This window comes from Artibeus jamaicensis, unplaced genomic scaffold, assembly GCF_021234435.1.
Source record: "Artibeus jamaicensis isolate MK-2021 breed Jamaican fruit bat unplaced genomic scaffold, CSHL_Jam_final contig_1284, whole genome shotgun sequence".
In the NCBI taxonomy this organism is placed as follows: domain Eukaryota; kingdom Metazoa; phylum Chordata; class Mammalia; order Chiroptera; family Phyllostomidae; genus Artibeus; species Artibeus jamaicensis.
In genome coordinates this window covers 2,738,887-2,761,423 of record NW_026521249.1, presented here as the reverse complement: position 1 = coordinate 2,761,423, position 22,537 = coordinate 2,738,887, and the positions used below count along the sequence as shown (strand labels likewise).

At 38.6% G+C, this 22,537-nt stretch overlaps 1 protein-coding gene across 1 annotated transcript; it reads left to right on the top strand.

Moving 5' to 3' along the window:
- Window positions 1-11,212: 11,212 nt before the first annotated feature.
- LOC119065249 (cytochrome c oxidase subunit 7C, mitochondrial-like) lies at window positions 11,213-11,383 on the top strand. Its single transcript, XM_037167188.2, has one exon. The coding sequence runs from the start codon at window positions 11,213-11,215 to the stop codon at window positions 11,381-11,383; it is 171 nt and encodes a 56-aa protein (XP_037023083.2).
- Window positions 11,384-22,537: the final 11,154 nt, after the last annotated feature.

The window sequence follows — 22,537 nt, the reverse complement described above, 5'->3', positions numbered from 1 at the left end:
GTATTAGCTCTGGGGCTTTGATTTGTTCTTCTGTTTGAGCCATAATCTTTTTTTATCTGGTTGCACCTGTTACATATGAGGGGCAGAGCCTTAGGTGTTCACCAGGGCAGGGCAACCCAGTTGCTGGGTTATGACGCTATATGTGGAGGCGGGATCAGAGAGGGAACAATGGTGCTTGCTCTGCTCATATTTCAGTCCCTTCCACTGCTTCCCATAAGCAAATTGTGCCCTTCTGGTGCTGCTTCCTGGGTGGGTGGGCTTGTGTACATTTTAGGACCCTGTGGGTCTCTCCAACAAACTCTCCTGTGAGGCTGGAAGTCTCTTCCGGCACCTCAGCCCCCACAAGTGTTTTCAATTGGTGCATTTAGGCTTTATTTCCTGGCTCTGGGGCCCTGAGTTGCATGGTCTGTCTCACTGTCCATTTTTTCACCTGGTTTATCTGCACATGAATGTGTGAGCATGGTCAGCCAGCGCCCTTGCTCGCCTCACTGGGTCTGCTCATTTTCTCCTTGTGTCCGGGATCTGCTAGCCCCACGATGCCTGTGCACTCAGGTCTGGCAGCCACTGCCTTTTCCTGCCATGACCCCTCTCTGCCAGCTGCCCACTCCGCCCCTCTTACTGGTCTGGATGAATGGTTGTTGGACTTAGGTACAGTTCAATTATCTGTCTGTTCTAGTTGTGTTTTTGTTTCTAACTCTTTGTTGTCCTTAATTTTTTTGGTTGTGCGAGGAGGCACAGTATTTCCACCTATGCCTCTATCTTGGCTGGAAGTCTGTTTCTATTTTGAAAATATTTTAATGGTTCTTAAACTCTGAATCTAGGAGGCAAAAGAATTAATTGAGGAGTCATGAGATCTGTGTACAGAACGAGCATGTTTTTAAGCCTATGGTGTGTGTATATACAATTAATCATATTTTACACAGGTGTATCCTTATTTAATCACCAGTCTTTCCTTGTTAGGAAGAGTGAACTCTTTTAGCCACAGATGATTAATAAATGCAAAATCTTAAACCTAATCCTGACCTTATTTTGTATTGTACTGTTCTAAGTCCCACTAACTACTTCTACATTAATAGTATTTCCAAATGCTTGTTGATCTGCTCCTCAGATTCCTTTTAACATTCAAGTCAGTCTAATTTCTAACTATACTAGGTGGACTGATTTTTATCTCAACTGCTTCTGCTATATCACTGCAGTTAATGTATTTTCCATTTACCTCTGTTCTTGCATCTGCCCATTTATGTACAACAATATCCTGCCCTAGAAGGAGATACTTAGATCACTATCACCAGAGGTAGAGAGCCCCGGAGTTGGATTTTAAATGTTCCAGTACTATATAATAGGAATTTCTTTTCATCACAAAATGTTCAAATCTATACATAAAGTAAATGGTCTCCTTGACTACCTTTTCAATTCCCATACCCCCAAGATAAAATCGCTACTATCAGTTAAGTGTGAATCCTTTCAGACCTTTTCTTATGCTTTTACATGCAATTTTTGCACAAATAAAAATGTGTAGCACTTAATATGTGCCAAGCATTCTTTTGAGTGCTTTACTCATATTAACTCATTTAATTCTTAACAATTACTGTATGAGGTAGATACTATTCTAATCATACCTCCTTATGTTACAGATGAGGAACCTAAGGCAGGAAGAGCATGGATAACTGGCCCAAGTTGTACACCTAGTAAGTGTAGTTCTAGCTCCTGAACCTCTTCATCAACTGAAACAGGCCAAGCCTCTCTTTAAACAGATAGGAATGCTCTTCAGCTGTTTTTTAAGCCTCTCTTATATAGGTTTAAATGTTCTCTTCAGGCACTTCCCCCAAACCTCCACTCTGGACCTGTGCTGGTAAATTCCCGTGAAGGGCAGGAACCTGGAAAGCTAGGAAATCTGCTCTGCTCCTGGGTGAAGAACCCAGCCCTGTATTAGCCAGACCCCGGCCGCCCTTTGGGGAGCCACGCGGTCTTCAGAGGGGTACATCAAGCTCCCTCCCTCTCTTCTTTCCCTCCGCCTTGTTTTTAGTAAACCTCTTCTTTTGAGTCTATTTTGCCTCCTCTTCTGACTTTGTTTTGGGGTGGGGATCAAGAACCTTTTCACCAGTGGCAGTACCAGTATCAGACTACTGTACATGCATTATTCAGCAACTTGCGTTTTTTACCGAACTATTCAACTTGGTGCCCATATAAGGGCCTGATTTAAAGCTCTTCCCAACTTTTTTACACTACTCCATTGCAGAATTCAAAGCATAGATCTACTACATCTTTTTTAATTGTCTCCTATGGGTTGACATGTAGATTATTTACTATTGAAAGCTATAATATTCTTAGATGGGTGATAAGTATATAGAGGTTCATTATATTATACTGTTTCCTTCACATGATTGAAATTTTCCATAATAAAAGTTTCCTAAAAATGTCCTGGGATAAAAATTTATTATACCAGCATTTTTGTGATCACGTGTGAGAATTATTCCAGGGTGAATAATGAGAAATGCAAATGCTGGGTAGAATAGTTTATGCATTTTAAAATGCACTGTAATACAAGGCACCAGGCTGCAATGTTCAGAAAAAGCACTACTAATTGACATTCCCCCTAATAGTAGCCATTTTCTCTGCACACTTACTATTATCAATTTTTAAAGTTTTTGCCAATATGCTGAAAAAAATGGTCTAATTTGCATTTCTCTGATCCTTGTTGAAGGTAAACAATTTTATATGTGTTTGTTGGCTATTCCTATTTCTCTCCTATTAAGAGGGATTTCAAATCTTTCACTTGTTTTTCTGTGAGATTGCAAGAATCTGCATCTTTATAAAATCTCTCCAGATGAAGCTGACGTCAATCATATTTGTTTGCCAAGGCTTTAGGGCTGTCTTTTTTTGGCTCCATCTCATAGCATTGGAAATGTCCCTGCTTATCTTCTCTGTGTGAGTTGCAGAATGCCTTATTTAAGGAAACTAGCAGTGCCCCCCCCGCCAGTGCCCCCTTCAGAGTCACACGAAATCCTGGTCTCTCTTTAGGCTACTATGCCTCTTGGACCTCGGTGATCTCCTTTGTCTCTCTTCTCAGTCCACTAAGATGGCCATTTTATTTTTCTTTCTTTCCTCCATCCCCTCACTCCCTCCTCCATTACCTTTTAAGTGGAAAAGAAGAGATTTGGGGCAAAGTGTTCCTAGGAATAGTTTGTTCCTCCAAAGTAACTGGCCCTTTCACCCTGATTGGTGTGGCTCAGTTATTCGGGCATCATCCCAAGGCGAAAGAAAGGTGGCTGGTTTGAGTCCCTGTCAGGACGCACGTCTGGTGTGTGTAGGAAGCAGCCAACTGATGTTTCTCTCTCTCCCTCTCTCCCTCCCCTCCCCTCTCTCTAAAAAATAAATTAAAATTTTTGGGAAAAAAAGCAACTGGCTTTTTCATGATCTTTCTGGAAAAGCTTCCACCTTTTCCCACAACTGTGCTGGCTGCAAGGGAGGAGCAGGTTGAGTTTAATGTGCAGAAGATGCAGCTCAGACCCAGACCACTGCTGCCTCAGCAGGAAAGCTCTTTTTAGCACTTTTAAATCCTTTAATCCTGTCCTACTCAATACATTCAGGTTGCCCAGGCATTCCAATATCATTCAGTGTATTCTGACAGCTAACATTGTATTTAAATCTTTAACCCTCATTCCTTTCAAGCTCCTCTACAGCATCTCATCTGCTACTGTTGTATCCTTAAATTATTTCTCCTCCTCTCTACCTAGCCAGTATGTAATAAGAAGATAGCTCTACTGAGAATTTGAGCTTCGCCTATAGTATTTTATGTCACTGCATAAAATTCTCCACTGTTTTTTTAGCTTTCCAAGGTGTATATTCAGTTCTAAAAACATTCACTGAGAACCTTCTATGTGTAAAATGCATAAACACAATAAGGGAAACAAAGATAATTAAATGCATTTCTTGTCCTTCAGAAACTAGAATCTAATGAAGAGATAAAATGACTCTACAAATGAGCCCAATTCTGTGAAATGTCATAATATGAAATGATACAGGAATAGAGTGGATTGAAGGGGAGGATATTCCATCAGAGAGCATAGTGGAGCTTCAGGTGTGGCTGAATAAGGGCAAACTTTGAAAAAATTTAAGTTGATTTTAGAGGGAGAGAAAAAGGGGAAGGGGGAGAGACAGAGATCAATTTGTTGTTCCACTCATTAGTTGCCCCTTGTATGTGCCCTGACCAGGGATTGAACTTCCAACCTTGGTGTATTGGGATGATGCTCTAACCAAGCCAGCTACCCAGCCAGGGTCAAGGGCAAGTTTTAAACGTGGTGACCACCAAAGAGAGGACTTGATCACTGTGTTACTTCTCATTTCTTAGTTTTTCTTGTGTAAACAAAATTGTTTTTCCTACTCTTTGGGAATCTGAAGTTTTTAGAAATAGAGGGGATTTCTGCAATCACATTACATATAACCCTTTCATCTTATTAATGGGAGAACTATGCCCAAGTCGAGTAGCTGGAGAACACTGACGATGAGGTCTCAGCAATCCTAACTCCTGTTCTAGGGCTCCTTGCACCAAAACACACTGTCTTTGTTTATTGTTTTAACTTCTGTGCTCTTCCATCTCTTAACCTGTCAGTCTAATTTCCGGGGTCTTGCTGGCATGTTTCAAAGATGATTGCATTCGCTAGTTGAATGCATGTGTGTATTTAATACAAAGGATTATACTGTCCAATCAGAGTCATACAAATCAGAGATCTTACCCAGTATTATAGTTTAGGAATAATTACAGGAGTATAGTCAACCAACACAAAGAAGCAAAGCACGGAGAATCTGAGACACAAAGGGCAGCTCACCGGTACTTCCTTCCTATGTAAGACATGTGCTCTCTGTACACAGAAGTATTTTAATTTTATAGTCATATAGCTGAATAGTTTATGTGACATTTTTCAGAAAGCCATTCTGTTTAAATCCATAAATTCACCATAAGCAATCTTAGAGTAGGGATATCCCACAAAGGGCATTCCATAGATAAGGACACTCCTCCTAGCAAATAGCATGGTGTCGTTTCCAGGAGGTCCAGCTGTTAACATTGTTACAATACTGGGTCACCCGCCTTCTTTCTTTATCCGAGTGAATCTTGACATCATCCTCACCCTCGGTAATGGGAGAGAAATGGGTCACAAGCCAGCTGCCTTAACTCCTTCCCCCAAATTTATATTTTCATTATAAGGTAAATAAGCTCCACATGTGTACATCATCTGTAACACTACAGATACTCCCTCATAGCAAAGGGGAAAAAAGAAACCAAGCCAGTAGTTTTCCATTTTAACTATGATCCCAGGGAGAGGGAGAGGGAAATGTTAGAATTTTGGTTCTGGAGCATCTTTAATCACAATCTATAAAAATGCAATTCAAATCCGTTTCTTTGGGCCAAACAAGTAATAGAAACCTCAGGCAAGCAGTCATTGTTCAAGACCTTTTATTTCACTCTGCCTTGGTTTCAGCAAAAACGTACTCATGAGAATGCCCTTCACAAAGGCACTCACAGTCATTTACATAATTTGTTTTTGCCATCAACACTTTCACTTATTGGTAGGTATTTATGGCAAACCAAGTACCGACCGCTTTTACATTCACCTCTCTTCCACGGTGGGTACCCTGCAGCCCCTTCTCCACAGAATTATTGATAGAATCTTTTTAAAAAAAACAAATCGACCCTCTTACTCCCTTGAGGAAAGTGCTCTGATAGTTTCATATTACACTTGGAAAAACATCAAACTTCTTAGCATGCCTATGAGGACCCTCAAGACCTGGCCCCTGCATGTTTCTCCATCCTCAATTCTAACACCTTTCCGACCTCCTTTCTGTAATGTGAGCATGTTGTATGTATATACACCTTAGGACCTTTGTACCAGCTGTTCCTACTCCCTAGAACTCTCTGCCTCCAACTGGCTACTTCTTTTCATTCAAGTAACACATCAAATGTTACCTGTGAGGAAGATCTTATATGAGCATGCGACCTAGTGAAGTTCCCTTTTACCCACAACTTTAATTTTCTTTATAGCATTTATAGCCATTTGATGTTACCTTAATCATTTATTTGTCTATCTATCTTGTTTATTTGATATTTTTCCAGTGCTTAGAATAATGCTTCCCACAAAAAAGACTTTCAAGATACAATGTTGAATGGATGAGCGGGTGGGCGCCCTCTTTTCGTTCAGGTACACTTCCTGGTAATCCATCCTTACATCTGTATGGAGGTGACTGTCAAATATTTGGAAATTAGACAACACACTTATAAGAAACCCAGAGATCAAGGAAGAAATCATCAGAGAAATTTGAAAATATTTTGAAGTAAATGACAATAAAATACAACATGTAAGAATTTGTAATACACACCAAAAATGGTGCCTAGAAGGAAGCATATAGCCTTATATTAGAATAGAAAGAAGGTCAAAGCATTGAACTTCTATGGTGATCTAATGTCATCCATATATATAGATGACCCTCAAATTTTTATCTCCCACCTAAACAGCACCCCACAAACTGCAGAATTCTATATCCAGCACTTTACTTGATATTAATTTTTATAAGACTAACAAGCATCTCAAACTTAGTAAGTCCAAAACATAACTCTTTTCTTTAAATTGAATTTATTGGGGTGACGCCGGTTCACAAAACCATACGGGTCTCTAGTGTACAACTCAATAAAACATCACCTGCACACGGCATGGTGCACCCATCGCCACGGAGTCTCTTTCCTTCCCCACTCATCCCCCCTGCTCACCTTCACCTGCCCCCACACCCCTTTTCCTCTGACTATCACCACACTGTTGTCTGTGTCTGTGTGTTATTTTTAAATTTTTTTAAAGATTTCATTGATTATTTATCTTTAGATAAAATGGAAAGAAGGGAGAAAGAGAGGGAGAGAAACATCAATGTGTGGTTGCCTGTCATGCGCCTCCTACTGGGGACCTGGCCCACAACCCAGGCATGGGCCCTGACTGGGAATCAAACTGGCAACCATTTGGTTTGCAGGCTAGTGCTCAGTCCACTAAGCCACACCAGCCAGGGTTGTGTGTTATATACATACATCACTCTGGACTGTTTTGCCCCAACCAACCCTAACCCTAGCCCTAACCCTACTATCTGCATTCCAATAAATGACACTTGCATTTTTACATTTCTTAAGTCACAAATTTTAAGTCTTCCTTGATCCATTTGTGTCCTTCACCTCTTAATTTCAGTTTTCTCAGCATATCCCCTTAATTATATTTTTAAAATAAATGTCAAATTGTCCAATTTAGAATTCGGAACAGCCACAAGCACTTACAAAGCAAACTGTTCCCTGACACACAGAGCAGATAAACTGTACCAAACCATGATATGCAAAACCAACTATCTAAGCTTAATTTAGGGCCATATGTTCCAAAACAAGTGTACAGCTGTAGTGCTATCACACTGATTCACATATTCTAAGGTCGAAGCCACTGGCTCTTCCAGCAATCCACCTAGTTTACCAAGTCCCTGACTAAACCACCCTGTGCTTACCGTACCTCCCGTGGAATTGATTGTTAGGACTTCTTGATGATTAACTTCTTTCTCATTATGAAACATTTCTCTTTATCTCTAATAATACTCCTTGTCTTAAAGTCTGTTTTATCTGATGATAATATACCCACTCTGACTTTTCGAAATTAAATTTTTCATGGTATACCTTTGTATATTTCATGGTATATCTTTATACTTAAAATGTGTCTCTCATATACCTCAGATATTTTGAGTTTTCTTTTTAAATTCATTCTAACAAGATCTACCTTTTAGTTATAGTTAATGTAATTGCTTAATATGATTGAATTTGTGCCTACCATCTTGTTACTTGGTTTTCTATTTGCCCCATCTACTTTTTAAATTACTTTTTATTTCTTGATTTTGAGAGAGAGAAAGAGAGACATCGATTTGTTGTTCATCTGTTTACACATTCATTGGTTGCTTCCTGTATGTGCTGTGACTGGAGATCAAACCCACAACCTTGGCCTATCTGGACAATACTCTAACCAATTGAGCTACCTGGCCAAAGCCTGCTCTGTCTATTCTTTTTTCTTTTTGTCTCTTTATCTTTCGCGTTAATAAATTAAAATGATCTCTCGGTTTCTTAGCTATATCTCTGCATTATTAGAGGTTTACAATTAGAGGATTGTTTTAGTGGTAACTCCAGGAATGAAAATATTCATCTTTAACTTTTCACAGTTTACTTATGGTTAATGTACTGCATCATTCTCATTAAATGTTAGAGCCCTCCACCATGTCAGTTCATTTACCTTGCCAGTTTCCTTATTTTTTTTTACTGAGGTGTAATTGACATATAACCCCAGTTTTTAAAACATCTTTATCCACATATTTACCATTTCTGGTGCTCTTGACTCCTTTCTATAGGTCCCCTTTCTATCTGGTATCATTTTGCTTCACGGTGAAGAGCTTCCTCTAGCACATTTTGCAGTGCCAATCTGCTGGTGACAAATCCTTTCTGTTTCTTTTTATGTAAAAATGCCTCCCATTCAATGTCCTTTAATTTAAAAAAAACATGATTAATAGATTATTTTTATGGCAGGTTTAGGTTTAGGGAGAAAATGATTGGAAAATGCAGAGTTCCTCCCACATACCTTCCACATACCTCCCCCCTCCCAACCCACACATACAATTTCCTTTATTACTTATACTAGTATTGGTGCAGTGCTTTTGTTACAATTGATGAACCCGTATTAATAGGCCTGTTTTTTTTTTTCCCCGGCGGGGGGGTTCTGGTTTTGTGGGCCTTTTCCCAACTTTTTTTTACGAGGCCCCTGGTTGCTCTGGTTTGCAAGTGGAAATTATTCTCCTCCTCCCCCCCCCTTTTTTCCTTCTGTCTTCTTTTTTTTTCCCCTTCTTTTTTTTGATGGGCTCTCCTTGGGGTTCTTCTTCTGGCAAAAAACCTTTTTTTCGTTTGAAGTCCGGAATTTACATCAGGAGTTGCTTTTTGTGTTGTGTATTCCATGAGTTTTGACAAAATATATCTGCCATTATGTGTCATACAAAATAGTTTCACTGCCCCCAAAATCCGCTGCGCTCCATTACAGTGTGAAATATTTTCAGACTGACTTCTTTCACATAATGGTATGTATTTAAGGCTCCTCCAAGTGTTTCTGTGACCTGATAACTCATTTCTTTTTATTCCCAAACAACATTTTATTGTCTGGATATCCCACAGTTTATTTATCTATTCACCTATTGAAGGACATTGTGGTTACTTCCCAGTAGTATTGGCAATTATAAATAAGGCTTCTATAAACGTTGGTGTGTAGGTTTTGGTATGGACATACGTTTTCAACTCATTTGGGTAAATACCAAGGAGCCCATTGCTGAATTATACTTTAAGAGAATGTTTAATCTTGTGAGAAACTGTCATACTATCTCCAAAGTGGCTGTACCATTTTGTATTTCTACCAACAATGAATGAGAGTTTCCATTGCTTCACGTCCTCGTCAGCATTTGCATTGTTAATGGTTTGGATTTTATCCATTCTAATAGGTGTATAGTGGTATCTTATTGTTTTAATTTGCAATTCCCTAATGACATATAATGTGGAGCATCTGTATATCTTTTTTGGTGAGGTTTCTGTTAAACTATGTTTTCCCTTTTTAAAATTGTGTGGTTCATTTCTTTTGTTGGGTTTTAAGATGTCTTTGTATGTTTTGGATACCGATCCTTTATCAGAAATGTGTTTTGTAAAGATTTCTCCCAGTCTATGGTTTGTCTTATTCCTTCAAAAGTGTCTTTTAATGAAGTCCAACGTATTGATTGTTTTCTTTCATGGATTAGGCTTTTAATGTTGTTAATCTAATAAGTCATTGCTGAACCCAAGGTCACCTAAACTTTTCTCCTACATTGCCTTCTAGAAGTTTTATGGTTTTGTATTTTACATTTAGGACAGTGATCTATTTTCAGTTAGTTTTTATAAAGGTATAACGTGGGTGCCTAGACTCATCGTTTTGTGTGTGGATGTCTACTTGTCCTAGCACAGTTTATTGAAAAGTCAGCCCTTTTTCCATTGAATTATCTACTCATTTGTCAAAGATCAATGAACTATATTTGTGTGGTTTTATTCCTAAGCTCTCTATTTCATTAATCTATTTGTATATTCTTTCATCAATATTACACTGTTTTGATAACTGTAACATTAAGTAAGTCTTGAAGTTGGGCAGTTTAAGAATCCTCTGACTGTTCTTCTTCAATAATGTGTTGGCCCTTCTGAATCTTTTGCCTCTCAATAAGAACTTTACAATCAGATTAGTTTATCAATATCCACAAAATACTTGCTGAGATTTTGATTGGGAATACATTGATTTATAAATCAAGTTGGGAAGAAATGCTATCTTAACAATATTGAATTTCCTATATTTATTTCTTGATATTTAAATAGAACATCTCTGCATTTACTTGTCTTCTTTGAGTTCTTTCATCAGAGTTTTGTAGTTCTTCTTATATAGATTTTGTACATATTTTCTTAAAAGATGTACACCTAAGTATTTTAGTTTTTGGTGCTCATGTAAGTAGTATTGTGTTTTTAACTTCAAATTACAATTGCTCGTTGCCGGTATATAGAAAAGCAATTACCTTTTATCCTGCTACCTTCCTGTAATCAGTTGTTTGTTCTAGGGTGTTTTTTGTTGTTGATTTTGTTGGTTTTAAACCAGAACAACCTTCAAAAGAGAGAGAGAGAGAGAGAGAGAGAGAGAGAGAGAGAGAGAGGGAGAGAGAAGGGAAGGGAAGGGAAGGGAAGGGAAGGGAAGGGAAGGGAAGGGAAGAGAAAAAAAAAAAAAAGAAAACCAGGCCATGCCAATTCCCTGTTTAAAACCCATCAATGGCCCTGGCTGGTGTGGCTCAGTGGATTGAGTGCCAGCTTGCAAACTGAGGAGCCACTGGTTGGATTCTCCACCAGGTCCCCAGTTGGGGGCATGCTAGGGGCAACCAATTGATGTATTGTTTGCACATTGATGTTTCTCTCCCCTTTTTTTCTCCCTCCCTTCCCCTTTCTCTAAAGATAAATAAATAAAATATTTTAAAAAATAAAACCCATCACCCTTTCCATAGTTGCACAAAAGCGGACAAGGTCATGAAAAAAGGCCTTAGTGTACTAGCGCCATTTTTTCTGCTTTCAGTTTATGCCCATTTCACAGGGCATAAACTGAAAAGCAAAATGTTGGGACAGAGCATTTGGAGACTCACAACCTCTGTGGTCTGTAGGAGCCACTCTGAGGAAGGTCCAGGGAAGAATTTGCTGTTTTCGGTGGAAAACAAGTGGCAGTTACTAGCTATGATGACTTTGTACTTTGGGTCTAGATTTACTGCACCTTTCTTTATACTATGACATCAACTGCTTAAAAAATAAGGATGTTTCAGTTAATCCATGGAACAGATATGAAGAGCATTTTAAGAGTTGCAGTCTCTCTGAAAACTGGATCAAAATGTTGAACTCAACACACTAGATGTATTTGTAAATAAGCTTATGGCATGAAAAAATAAACGAATATAACCCATCAATGGCTTTATATTGCCCTCAGAATAAAATTCAAACTCCTCACTGTGGCCTGCGTGGTTCAACGCATTCGTGCTATGCAAGCCTCATATGCTAGCTACCACCTTGGCCCTTGATCAGTGTGCTTGAATCATCCCCTATTTAGTTCTTTGAACAAAGCTTAAAGTAATGTCACCCCAATAAATTTAATCTTAAAACATTTTTTAAGAGTTATTCTGCTTCCTCAACCCTTTGAGCTGGTGGCACCCTCTCTGTAGAATGCTCTTCCCCAGGCTCTTGTATGATCTATTCATTCACATCTGCTAGGCCTCAGCTCATCTGTAATAGTAAGAAAACAATGAAAAAGGTTTCTTTTGTTTTATTTTTTTACTATTTCATAAGTCAAACATCCACATACCAACCAGGTGAAATCAAAATAGAACATTACTAGCATTCACATGCCCCTACCAATTATAGCTACTCCACAGCACAAGACAAGTACTACTTTGACTTTTATGTTGATATTCTTGCTAACCTGTTTAGTTTTACTATAACATAGTTTTACCTGTAATAAGATTCATTCCTAAGCAACACGGTTTAGTGTTGCCTGCCTTAAATAAACCACATATTTTTTGTGAGTATCTTGTTTTATTCAACATTGTGTTTGTGAGAGTCAACCATGCTATCATGTATAGTAGTACTTGTTTTATTGCTATATGATATTTCACCACATGAATATACCATGATTTATTTGTCTATTCAACTACTGATAGACATTTGGAATGTTTTCAGGTTTTGGTGAATAATGCTACTGGAAACATACCTGTAATGATGTCCTCGTGTATATTTCTGAGGAATGTAGGAGTGATTTTTTAGGTCATGGGCTATGTTTGTTTTCCACATTACTGAATAATGCTGGTGTTTCAAAATGCTGTTGGAAATGCTGTTCCAAGTTATACTTGATATAAGTTTTTTGAGGAAAAAGATTCCAATTTGAGAGATGCAGATTCAGGTAGCAAACCAAACTGAACCTGGGAAGAAGAAAGACAGGAAGGATTCATAAAGGCAAAAACTACAAAATGCAATTCTTTCATGCAAATGAAGAGTTGCTGGCTATGTTAACAAGGATTGGTTAGTTCCAATATGCAAATGGGGAGGCAAAAACTACAAGCAAGAAACTAAAGTCTACATGCGTCTCTACAGCAGTTGTTCCAGGAAGTTTGTGTCTGGACCTTGAGCTGAGATTAGCAACAGGTTTAGCAACTTAATAGCAGCTGTGATGTGGCAGGCTGCCTAGGCCCCACTACCTTCATAGCCTCCAACTCTTTTTAGTGACTCTCTCAGCAATGCTTATTCCACTTTTAAATTTGTTTATTTATTTATTTTTAATCCTCACCCGAGGATATGTTCATCTACTCTAGAGAAAGAGGAAGGGAGAGAGAGAGAAACATCGATCAATTAATTGCTCTGCATATGTGCCCTGACTGGATGTGCTCTGTCTGGGGGTTGAACCTGCAACCTTTTTTGTGTAGGGGACAACACTCCAACCAACCAAGCCACATGGCCAGGGCTCTTTCATTTATTTTTATTATCAACACCAACACTTGAAATTTTCAGACTTAAAAATTTTTTCATTTTATTAGGTGTACACAGTATCTCAGTATGATTTTAAATTGCATTCCTTTATTGCTAGTAAGATTAAATACATTTTCACTTGCTTGTTGGCCATTGAAATATTTCTTTTTTTAAGTATATTTTATTGATTATACCATTACAGTTGTTCTATTCCCCCCCTCTGTTCCCCCCTTTAGTTTATGATCACGTGTCTCAAGTTCTTTAGATTCTATATTTCCCCTACTATTCTTGCCCTCCCCCTATCTATTTTCTACCTACCATCTATGCTACTTATTTTCTGTACCTTCCCCCCCTTCTTCTTCTCCCACTCCCCTGTTGCTAACCCTCCATGAGATCTTCATTACTATGTTTCTGCTCCTGATCTAGCTGTCCTCTTAGTTTGCTTTTGTTTTAGGTATGGTTGTTAATAACTGTGAGTTTGCTGTCCTTTCACTGTTCATCTTTTTTATCTTCTTTTTCTTAGGTAAGTCCCTTTAACATTTCATATAATAAGGGCTTGGTGATGATGAACTCCTTGAATTTGATCTTATCTGAGAAGCACTTTATCTGCCCTTTCATTCTAAATGAAAGCTTTGCTGGGTAGAGCAATCTTAGATGTAGGTCTTTGGCTTTCATGACTTGGAATATTTCTTTCCAGCCCCTTCTTGCCTGTAAGGTCTCTTTTGAGAAATCCGCTGACAGTCTGATGGGAACTCCTTTGTAGGTGACTGTCCCCTTAGCTCTTGCTGCTTCTAGGATTCCCTCCTTCATTCTAATCTTGGCTAATGTAATGATGATGTGCCCTTGTGTGTTCCTTCTTGGGTCCAACTTCTTTGGGACTCTCTGAACTTCCTGGATTTCCTGGAAGTCTATTTCCTTTACCAGATTGGGGAAATTCTCCTTTATTATTTGTTCAAATAAGTTTTCCACTGGTGGCTGTTCCTCTTCCCCTTCTGGCACCCCTATAATTCTGATGTTGGAGCGTTTAAAGAGGTCCTGGAGGTTCCTAAGCCTCTCCTCATTTTTTTGAATTCTTGTTTCTACATTCTTTTCTGTTTGGTCATTTTTTTTTCCTCTTTCTGGTCCACTCCTTTCATTTGAGTCCCAGTTTCCTTTCCATTACTATTATTTTCCTGTACATTTCCATTCATTTCGCTTAGTGTAGCTTTCACTTTTTCATCTAATTTGTGACTAAAATCAACCAGTTCTGTGAGCATCCTGATCACCAGTGTTTTGAACTGTGCATCTGAAAGTGGCTATTTCTTCATTGCTTAGATTTATCGGCTCTGGGGCTCTAAGTTCTTCTTGAGCCATGTTTTGATCTGTTCGTGCCTGTTAGGTATGAGGAGTGGAGCCTTGGTTGTTTATCAGGGTGGGGCCACCCAGGTCACTGGTTTGTGACTCTGTAGGTGGGGGTTGGGTCAGAGAGGGACAATGGCGGTCCCCTCTTCTGGTTCTTGCCACTGGGGCCTGCATGATCTGTCTCACCACTCCCTCCTTCACTGGTTTATCTGCGCGCAAATGTGTGACCATGGTCAGCCCTCAGTGAGTCTGCCACCTCGCGCCCTCAGTGAGTCCGCCCGCTTTTCCACAACTGGGATCCGCCTATGGCTGCCAGCATGCCTGGGTTGTGCCCCTGTAGGTCTGGTGGATCTTTCCTGCCCGACCCTGCTCTGTTGCTGGCTCTGCCCCTCTTACCAGTTTGGCTGAAGGGTTCATTGTTGTCAGACTTCCGTGAAGTTCAATTTTCTGTGGTTTTGGCTGCGTTTTTGTTGCTAAAACTTTGTTGTTTTTATACTTGGTTGTGGGAGGAGGCACAGTGCTTCCACCTATGCCTCCATCTTGGCAGAAGTTCCTAAATCTATTATTTTTTATTTTACTCCTGATTTTTCATCTAATACCATCCATCTTAGCTTTACCTTCCCTTTTATCCTTCACCCTTTCTGGGAGATTAGAAAATTAGGCCAACCAATAAAGATACTGTGCAGCTGCTGGTTTCCAGAAGAGTAGCTGGGTCCCCTGGTATCATTTGTTGTTGGGAGAGTCAGAATTCAAGCAGTGACTTTCCCATTCCCACTAAAGTCAAAATAGCAAAGTCTTGGCACCAGGGACTAAAGTTAGGGATTATGAAGAGCATCCTAATGGTGAGGAATGCAGTGCAATGCTGTGGAGTTACCTGAGGAAGGCTATGGAATGTCCTGAAATATTTCTTTTTTGTTGAGTGGAAAATATAGTCTTTAATTATTTTCCTATAGGGATGTCTATCTTTATTTTATTGCTATCTAAAAGTTATTTATAAATCTGCATATAAACCTCATATTGTTTACGTAAACAGCAAATATCTTCTCCCACTCTGTGGCTTACCTTTTCAATTTCTTTTGCAAATTGGTGCTTTCTAAAGCAGACACTGAAATGGAATTAAAAATTTGAGTTTTATTGAGGAGTAACACCGGTGAAAGAAAAGGGAGGAGGTAGGGTCGGGCAGGAGTTGTCGTCGGGCAACAACTCCAACTGAAAATATCTTGGCCAGCCAACAAGTGGGCACTGGGACAAAAAATTATCATTATGAGCGCCCCCATTGGTCAGAAGTGGTACATACCTTCTACCACTGCCTTCTCAATTGGTCATTGGTTGGGAACCAACCCAAGAGGAAAGTGAGCTTGGCTATCGCAGTTTGCTCCGTTTCTGACTGGGGAACCACAGCATAGCATGATTTTGGCTCAACAGCTGGATGATGCTAACAGGTGGAGGCTGTTATCCCACCACACTCCTTGAAGCTGGTCAGCAAGTCATCTCTTGAATGGCGCTCTGAGTGTCACTTCTGTATCCGTCACACTCCTTTAATAGAATCTTTTTTTTTTAATTTTTTAAAGATTTTATTTATTTATTTATCTTTAGAGGGGAAGGAGAGAGGGAGAGAAACATCAATGTATGGTTGCCTCTAGTGTATCCCCTGCAGGGAACTGGCCTGCAGGGAACCTGCCTGCAACCCAGGCATGTGGCCTGACTGGGAATCGAACCGCGATCCTCTGGTTCACAGTCCCGTGCTCAATCCACTGAGCTACACCTGCCAGGTTTAGTAGAATCTTTATATGAACAAAAACTTTAATTAAAAATATACATGTATATTTATTTAATCCTCAACTGAGGATATAGTCATTGATTCTGGAGAGAGAGGAAGAGAGAGAGAGAAAAACATCGATTTGCTTTACACTTATTTATTCATTCATTCATTGCTTCTTGTATGTGCCCTGACCAGGAATTGAACTCACAACCTTGGCATACTGAGATGATGCTGTACAGGGCCAGTTGTTCCCCTTATGTGCAGTTTTGCTTTCTGTAGTTTCAGACTGTGGTCAACTGTAGTCTGAGAGATATTAAATAGAAAATTCCAGAAATAACTAATTCATAGGTTTTAAAATGCAGGCCGTTCTGTATAACATGATGAACCATATATAATCTTACCCCGGTTGGTGTGGCTCAGTGGACTGAGCACCCTCCTGCAAACCAAAGGGTCACCAGTTCGATTCCCAGTCAGGGCACATGCCTGGGTTGCAGGCTAGGTCCCTGGTATGGGGGCACATGAGAGGCAACCACACATTGATGTTTCTCTCCTTCTCTTTCTCCCTCCCTTCCCTCTGTCTAAGAATAAATAAATAAAATCTTTTTAAAAAAGTCAAAGTATTTTTTAAAAAGAAATATGTATATTCTTTTTGCCTATTACTCACTTACTAGTCCTCTTAGTTATCAGACTGACTGTCACAGTATCACACTGCTTGTGTTCAAGTAACACTTACTTTACTTAATAGTGACCCCAAAGCACAAGAAGAGTGGTGCTGGCAATTTGGATGTGCCATGGAGAGGCCATGAAGTGCTTCTTTTAAGAGATTAAAGTTCTCAATTTAAAGAGAAAAAAAGGTGTGTGCTGAGGTTGCCAAGATTTATGGTAAGAACGAATCTTCTATCCACAAAATTGTAAAGAAGGGAAAAGAAATCCATGTTAGTTTTGAGGTCACACTTCAGAATGAAATAGTTACTGCTACAGTGCATGATAAGTGCTTAGTTAAGATGGAAAAGGCATGAGTGGAAGATGTGAACAGAAAATGTGTTCTGACTGGTGGCAACATGTTGCACCAGAAAGCATTGAGCCTATACAAAGACTTCAGCAAGGGATCACCAAAAACAAGTGACACAAAGCCATTTGCTGCAAGTAAGGAATGGTTACACAGTTTTGGGAATGGGTTTGAATTGAAACATATAAAAATAACTGAAAAGAGAGAGACCACAAATATACAACTCCTATTACTGTATATTCTTACAATTGTTCTATTGTATTATTAGTGTTATTAATATCCTGCTGTGCCCAATTTATAAATTGAAGTTTACCACAGGAGTGTATGGGTAAGGAAAAGCAGCACATACAGAGTGAGCACTTCCACTGGGGTGTTAGAACGCATCCCTGTAGGTGAAAAGGGACTACCATAGCAGTAAAGGGTCTTATTCTGCAGAGTATATTTATTTTTTTGGTCCCTTTAAATTTTTATAAAAGTTTAAAAGTTAAACTTTCAATGTCCACAAAGTAACTTCTATAATTTTGACTGTGACACTGTAGAATTTACACTTTTACAACATTAAGCCTTCTAATCCATGAATATATTATAGTCATATCTTTTATAAGTCTATGAATAAATATTTTAAAGTTTTTCTCCATAAAAGTCTTAGACATATTTTGTTAGATTTATTCCTAGATATTTTATATTTGTTGATCATATTATAGATAGTACCTTTTCATAAATTTTATTTTCCAACATTTTTTGGCTGGCACATAGAAATATAGTTGATCTTGATTTTCTGTCCAATTATTTTATTAATTCTTATAATTTTTTATTTTAGTAATTCTTATAATTCTTTTGTATTTTCACATACATATTTGTATTAACCATAAACAATGTGAATTTAGTTTCTTCCTTTCCAATCTTTGACTTTTTGTGTCTTCTTTTTTGCTTCCCTTTTTCTTTGGCTTTAATGTGCTTACAAAAATCACTAGCAAAATTTTAAATAGAAGTGATGCTAGAAGTCATTCTTAGACAATATGCGTTCTCGTTTTTACCTATACTTTGGCCTGGTGATTTTTTATTATCTTGTTAATTCTTCTTTACCCAGAAGATAATTCTAAAATACCTTATTCAGCATTCTTATTTGTTACCTGTGGAAGGGTTGGTCTAAACAACATGACCCACCATGAAACACCTGCAAACCTGCTTTGTTTTGTTTCAGTCTCTTGACTGAGCTCCTTCATCTTTGCTGCCATTGATTTAAGTTGTCACCATTATCTTCTCCTGACCCATTATAATAATCTAACTTTTCTATCTGTCTCTCTTCTTCAGTTAATTTTCAGTACTGATGTCAGGAAGTTTCTAAAATACGGATTTAATCTTGTGTCTCCCTGAATGTTTTCAATATTGTGTGCTTTTATCTTTTCTCTGGACATGCTGTTGTTTTAGTCTACCTGCAATGTCCTTCTGCTGTTGTTTACCTGGTGAATTGTTTGTCCTTCAAGTTTCAGCTCAGGTAATTGTCTTTCTAAAGACTCCCTATTTCCTTCTGTTAGGGTCTGAACTGCGTTCTCCCAAGATTCATCTGTTGAAGCCCTAATCCCTACTACCTCAGAATGTGACTTCACTTGGAGATAGGCCTTTAAAGAGGAGATTAAGTTAAAATGAGGCCATTAGAGTGGGCCCTAATCCACCAGAAACCAGGTATGCAAATACACAGAGACCAGGTGAGGACACAGTGAGAAACAGTAATCTGCAAGCCAAGGAGAGAGGCCTTAGGAAATACCAAATCTATCAACCTTATTTTAGACTTCCTGCCTCAGAACTGTGACAAGATAAGTTTCTAAATTTTGGTGAGTCACAAATATTAATAAACCCAGCTATATGTGACTTTAAATTCAGGAGTACAAAAACATACTCATGAGGAAGTATGCCGAGAGCATTCTAAAACATAAGGCCACCTGGCATTTGTTGTGTAAGCTACCCAGTCTGTGGTAGTCTGTTATGGAAGCCCTGGAGAACTAATATACCCCACTTTTTCCAACCCAGAAAGTTAGGCACTCTCCTTTGGTGCTTCCCTGGGACCTTTTAGACAGCTTCCTGGTGGCCTTGTCCCCTAATGTTATGTTTGTCGTGCACATTTGACTCACCTCTGTTTCTAAAAACCTAGATTTCTTGAAAGCACATGATTTGAATGAATAACTGTTTCTCAAAATGAGAGATAAGAGGAGGATTACTTTTTGGGGAATCAATCGAAATATTTATGGATTGCAGACCAGCCAGATGGAATGGAACCCAAGGGTAACCCTGCATAGATCCTCAACATCCAAAACCACAGTACTTAGAATTTTCTCTCGACATAAAAATTAAGAGACAGTACTGTTCCTCCTGGGAGAAGAAGCAAGGTAGGGTGTAGGAAGTAAAACGGAGAGTGACAGTGCTTAGATTAATGTCAGAGTGCTTCAGGCTGAGCTAGGTGATGAAAGAGTATGCAGAAACCCAGCAATCTCTGACTTACCCCGAAGTCTTCCCTCACTGAAGAAGTATTTTTTAGGACTATGAGATGCACCAGACCATAAGACGCACCTAGGTTTTAGAGGAGGAAAATAGGAAAAAAATTTTTGAAGAAAAAAATGTGGTAAAATATTTAATAACCTGTGACCCTGCTCCACTGCCATCCCTCCCCACCCCCACCAGTGAGCCAGGTAAACTACATTAGGACTATAAGACATATCCCCCCTTTTTCTCCCAAATTTGAGGGTGCATCTTATAGTCTGAAAAATACAGTACATGTGTGAGTTGTCTGTTAGCATAGTAAAAACAGTGAAAAGTTCAACATTTGTGGTCAGGCCGATTAGGTTCAATCCCTTAGCTCTACCAATTTTTAGCTTAAAATTTCTAAGCCTTTAATGTCCTCATCTGTAATATGGGAATGACGGTGATTATAGTGTTCACAGAGCTGTGAGGGTTAAATGACATCATTCACATAAAGGTCTAACCTTATAAGTATTTAATACATGTTAGTTGTTATGATAAAATATTTGTACCCTAGTCAGTTGAGTGTATGTAACATTAAGTATATCTTTAGAAGAGAACCCCCTGCATCTTTCAGTAAATAGCAGAAAAAAAAAAACTAGGAGCACATGAATGCCAGGTGGCCTTATGTTTTCGAATGCTCTGAGTATACTTCCTCGTGAGTATGTTTTTGTAGTCTAGAATTTAAAGTCACATACATCTGGGTTTATTACTATTTGTGACTCACAAAAATGCAGTACATTTGCTAACGCCTCTGCTTGGAAATATCACAAGTGTAGACAAGAAATGTGTTCTGATGTAAGAATTTCCATTCATTGGTACTTTCTCAAACATGACTCTAAAAATACAACTAGTTTGTGGATAATCTGTCAGGTTCTCATTCTGTAACATTCAGGCTTGGAAAGGGGCCCTTTTAGCACATTAAAACAATTACAATGGCTTTCTTGGAGAAAAATCTCTGGGTTGGTGACAACCATAGAAGTGCACAGGGATCCAACTCTTTAAAGCCCTTAAAAGCAACGTCGATGAACAATAACTAAATAAAATAAAATAAAATAAAAAGCAACGTCGAGGAGTGTGCTATACTTGTTTTCCTTGCTGGGTGAGATTGTCCTGCTTTCAACCCTCCAAGCTAAATGCACAGTGGATGGTTGCCTGGGTGATAGCTCGTAAACGAAGCAGTGGCTTTGCAAGTAGCTGAAGGGTTTGTGCACACAGAACCAGCTTTAAATATATTTTAAAAGTACTTTGAGCTGTACAACACTGGAAAATAATGGAAGATTAAAACCTAAATCTATGCTGCTTTTAAATGAATCCCTTGTTGAAGTGTGGGTTGACAGCTGTCCCAGAAACCAGTGCCACAGTGAATTCGAATGATGTTGGCTGCTGTCTGGCTTGATGTTTCTTCAGCTGTGTACTAACTCCCTCGGTAAAACACGCTATAGGTAAGCCAAATCTCCATTTTCATCATGTTTTAGGTAACAACGTATGTTGTAACTCTTTTTCCTCCCTAAAGGGGGTCCCAGAGGAGGAATATCAGATAAACAGATAGAGAAAACTGTGTTCTAATTTTAAATAATTGTATCCTTGGGGTTGTTATAATAAACTTTTTTTTGAGTTTTCCAGTATTGAGACAATCCCTTCTAATCTTTTTTGCAAATGTTATTAAACCATAAGCTAAACTAGTAAACATAAGTATATAAAATTGCTTCCATTGAATTATACTCAGGGATAATCTTTTATTTTAATCACCAAAATATGTGTTAACTTTACATGGCATAAACTTTCTTATAACCATTCAGTATTATATAGGGTCCAGCACAAATATGCCTCTTTTTATTATATAAAAATCTTTTATCACAAAATAATAGGCATTTAATTCTGTAACATAATAGCATACACTCAAGCACACCACATGCCATTTTAGGTGAAATGTTCAAATTGCTGTCCATCTCATGTGAGACACTCACATACCCTACCAACGACGCTCAGTGGTGTTACTTCTGCTGGACCCTGTATATATATGTTCTTGGCCATACTTTCTCAAAAAAAGAGAAAAAAAAGGATTCCCATTGCTTTCAGTTTTAATTTCTTAAGATTCCTAATCAAACATATAGTGTAATCAAAAGATTTTGTTTTATAAATGGATCAACCATGCATACAACTAAACATAAAAGAGACTGAGCTTCAATAGATGCTAAACCAGAAATCACTGTGGAATGAAATATTATTGATTAAAAATCATTGATCAAAATAATTTTTTAAAAATATAATCTTTATTACATTTTTTCCATTACCATCCAGTCCCCTGATACCCCCTGCCACCAGCCATCAACACCTTGTTGTCCATGTCCATGAGTCCTTTTTCCTTTTTGCTCCATCCCTCCTCCCACTAACTGCTCCCACTCCCAACGAGCTGTCATCTCTTGTCCACCTATGAGTCTGTTCTGTCAAAACAATTTTAAAGGGAAAATTGAGAAGAGTTTTCTTATGAAAAAACCTAAAATGGAAATGAGCAGACTAAAGATCACAAGAGGAAATGGAGCTCACTAATAAGAAGCAATGTGGGTTTGTCCGTGCTGATTGCCAGAGGGAACTATTCATGGGACTACTGCTACATGTCACTCTTGGCTTCTTCCAGCCCCTGCTGAATGCGCAAGACAATGGGCAGTCAAATAATGGGCACGTTGCCCAGTACTGTAGTGACTGGGTTTAATGACATTTGGGCTGCAGTTTGGTTTTTATTTAGATGGTAGTTACTGCTTGTTGAATGTTCTAATTTAAATGTTGCATTAAAAATTAA

What these genes read in the sequence shown, in the direction of transcription:
- LOC119065249 (XM_037167188.2), top strand. Translation starts at nt 11,213, where the DNA reads ATGTTGGGACAGAGCATTTGGAGACTCACAACCTCTGTGGTCTGTAGG.